Source organism: Merops nubicus, unplaced genomic scaffold (assembly GCF_000691845.1).
Source record: "Merops nubicus isolate BGI_N331 unplaced genomic scaffold, ASM69184v1 scaffold39590, whole genome shotgun sequence".
NCBI lineage: Eukaryota > Metazoa > Chordata > Aves > Coraciiformes > Meropidae > Merops > Merops nubicus.
In genome coordinates, this window is record NW_008585548.1 from 1 (window position 1) to 3,276 (window position 3,276).

The 3,276-nt window shown below is 53.3% G+C and overlaps 1 protein-coding gene across 1 annotated transcript; it reads right to left on the reverse strand.

Annotated features, from left to right (window-relative positions):
- Positions 1–1,306: 1,306 nt before the first annotated feature.
- DCTN6 (dynactin 6) lies at positions 1,307–3,263 on the reverse strand (the record flags this gene model as incomplete). The annotated part of the gene is made up of 5 exons (XM_008947812.1): positions 1,307–1,405; positions 1,487–1,629; positions 1,915–1,962; positions 2,165–2,253; positions 3,121–3,263. Coding segments are annotated over 5 exons (522 nt in total), but the record flags the coding sequence as incomplete, so codon positions are not given.
- Positions 3,264–3,276: the final 13 nt, after the last annotated feature.

Here is a 3,276-nt window from a genome sequence, read left to right on the forward strand (position 1 = left end):
AGGGGCTCAGCCCCACCACCGGCTCAGAGCAAAGGGTTTGCAGCCGCCCCGCAGCGGGGCGGGTACGGAGCAGAACCTCTTGTGCTGGGGGGGAGATGGAAACGAGCCATGGCAGCTGCCTTTGGGGGAGCGGGAGGTGTCTAGCTATGAGGGCAACTGGCCCTGAGAGGGAGTCTAAAGTGCCAGGATTGGTCTAGTTCCCCAAATCTTGCTTTTGGGGTAAATTCTCAGCAAGAGATAGCCTTATCTTTCAATGAGGGTGGGAAGTTGGAGGGGGAAAACATGTTTTATTTCCCATCGTTTCCCTCCTCTGCGGGCATCTCCACAAAAAGCTTTGTCCGTGGCTGCTAGAGAGGTGGTGGCAGTGGCCAGGACAATATTCACAGTCCTTATTTGGACTCGGCTTTGGGGAAGAGCTGCAGTTTCCCTGAGTTTGCACCATAAAGACAAAAAATGGTGGATTTTTGTTTTTGATATCTCTGCAGCTGAACCCAGGGTGAAAATCTGATCAGCTGTGGTGGGTGCTATACCATGTTCTTGTCCCAGCTGAAACCCCCAGTCCCAAACCAAAACCCCAAAGCCCAGCTGCAGGGCTCTGTGGGTGGCTCATGCTCTCTCCTCCCTCTCTTTGCTACAGGAATTTCTGCCTCGATATCCGTTTCCTCCTGCGCCGACACATCCGTCAGACTGTGCGTACAAGAAGGGGAAGTGAGAGACATCCCTGGGGAACCTCAGGAGCTGTGGACATGTCCAAAGCTCACCAGAACAGCTGAGGAGCAGAGGAGCTTTAGTGCCGCTCTAGACGCTCTGGGAGAGGAAGCCGAGCAGCAGGCAGCCCTCCTGGGGGGCCCAGGAGCCTTTCCCACCCCACCAATCCACATGGATTTAGGGGTGCAGGGTCCAGGACAGCCTCTCTGAGCACTCCGAGGAGCCCGGCTCTCCCCCGGCGTGGGTCCATCTCCCCCTGCCGGTAAGCCGGGGAGGAGCTGGAGCCTGGGCTGTCCCGAGGGATGTCCCACTCCCCACGGCAGTGCTTGTGTCACCAGGGTGCCCAGAAAGGACAGCAGCCCTGCCTTGAAGGAGAAGCAGGTCACACTTTATTCTCCAAACAAAGTACATACAATAGTTAATAGTTAGCGTGTGACAGACACTAGATCCAAAGTTGGAATATAAATAACGGACACAAATAAGCAAGTCATGGGTTTGTTTTTGTTGCTTTTTTTCTCAAAGCTCAGAGACCAGCCACTTCCTGGGGCCATATGGTGCTTCGCTGGACCAGACGGAACCCACCAGCAGCAGAAGGCGCTCAGCTCTTGACAGGCGTGGACGTGGCCTTCATGGTCTTCTTTAGGTGATGATAATTTGGCAAGATCTTCATCAGGAAATCCAGCTGCAGCGTCTGGGGCTGAAAACAGAGGTTGGGGAGGTGAGGGCAGCCGGCGGAGGACGGGCGGGGGATGGTGTGTGACCTGTGCGCGACACTCACCTGCGGCCGCTCGGTCTGGACACGGCGCAGGCAGTCGGCCCCGTAGATGACGGTGTTTTCGGGGATCACCTCGTAGGTGTTGATGTTACAGCAGGCCCCGATGATGCAGCCGCTCGTCAGGATCACGTTCCTGCCCACAAAGGCTGCCGGGGAGAGAGGAGAAGCCCTGTGAGAGTCACGCCCACGGCGCAGTTAAACCCTCCACCACCAAACATCAGCAGCACAAGCTGCTCAGTGCCTGCAGCCAGCCCAGCTCAGCTCTCACCAAGGCACTAACATGCCATGAAAATCACAGCTTTGTCACAAGCTGCAGCTTAGCCTCACCCAGGGCAAGACAGCACCATGAAATCCTCTGCTGCTCCCAGTGTCCACAAGAGCAAAATCTCACCAGGGCCCACCATCTCACCAGATGATAAGCCAAGACTTACCTTTGGATTCAATGACGTTGTTGTCCCCCACCTTCATTGCTTGTGAATCTACATGTCCATGTTAAAGGAAAAGCTAAAATCTTCTGAGTTTATTTCAAGGGATAAACGCTACCACCATTTTCTAACCAAGACTCTGCACCTTAAATAGCTCCAGGCTGTTTAAACCCCAACAGAGCCCAAACACTTCCCCATGTACTGATCCGAAAGCGCCGTGAATCAGATGGTTCCTTTCACCACACAGCAAGGATACAACACCCAACTTCAAAAACATTGTTAGTGCCAATGACCATTGGCTTGGGCTCCACCTCTTCAGTTTCTGGCGTAATGTTTTCTGGATACCTGCAAGATGGAGGGATATATTTCAGGTTTTGAGATCACAAAGATACTGTCCTGTTTGGCAGCTCAAGTTTTGTAAGAGGCTGAAGTCACGTATAGCCCATCCAAGCCAGCTGGGCTGTCAGGATGGGCTATATGTCAGGGGTTTGACACTACTTGCTCTTACACAGGGTCCCTCATTCTTGGGATCAGGATCCTCTGTTAGGTGGAGAAGGATTCACAGAGGGAGGACTTCATAGAATCATTTTGGTTGGAAGAGACCTTTAAGATCACTGAGTCCAACTGTTAACCCATCACTGCCAGGTCACTACTAAACCATGCCCCTCAGCACCACATCAACGTAGGTTTTAAATCTCTCCAGAGATGGGGACTCCACCACTGCCCTGGGCAGCCTGGGCCAAGGCTTGACAACAATTTCAGGAAAGTAATTTTTCCTAGTATCCAATCTCAACCTCCCCTGGTCCAATTTGAGACTATTTTGTCTCATTCTATTGCTTGTTACTTGGGGGAAGAGTCTGAAGCCACAGTGCCAAATGTCCGCAAAAGCACAAAAGTGTTTGTTTGTTTTAAATTCCCCTTACCCAGAGATTTTAAGCTTGCTTCTGGAAGAGCCATGTGCTCAGGTGTTATGAGACTGATACAGACATCTGTGTTGAGATACCTCAGAAAACACCGACCCTCTGCAAAACTCAGCCTGGGTACACCCCTGTGGGACCCCAAACCAACCCTCTCCTGGTGTGGTCTGGCTCAGAGGGACATTGTTCCCAGCCAAGCTGTGCCAGGAGCGTTACCAGTGCTGGGCTGACCATGCTGAGATAGTGGTCTGGGGGAGGGACCGCCATGGAGAGCCCCATCCAGCTCCTTACTGACCCGTTGATGATGAGGGCCTGCTCCTCGATCAGGTTGCCCTCCCCGATGACGATCGGTCCCGCTTCGGCGATGATCCTGGCTTTGGGGTGGATCACAGTCCTGGGACCTGCCGAGGGACAGCCCAGTGGCACCTCAGAGCAACCCACTGCAGCACCC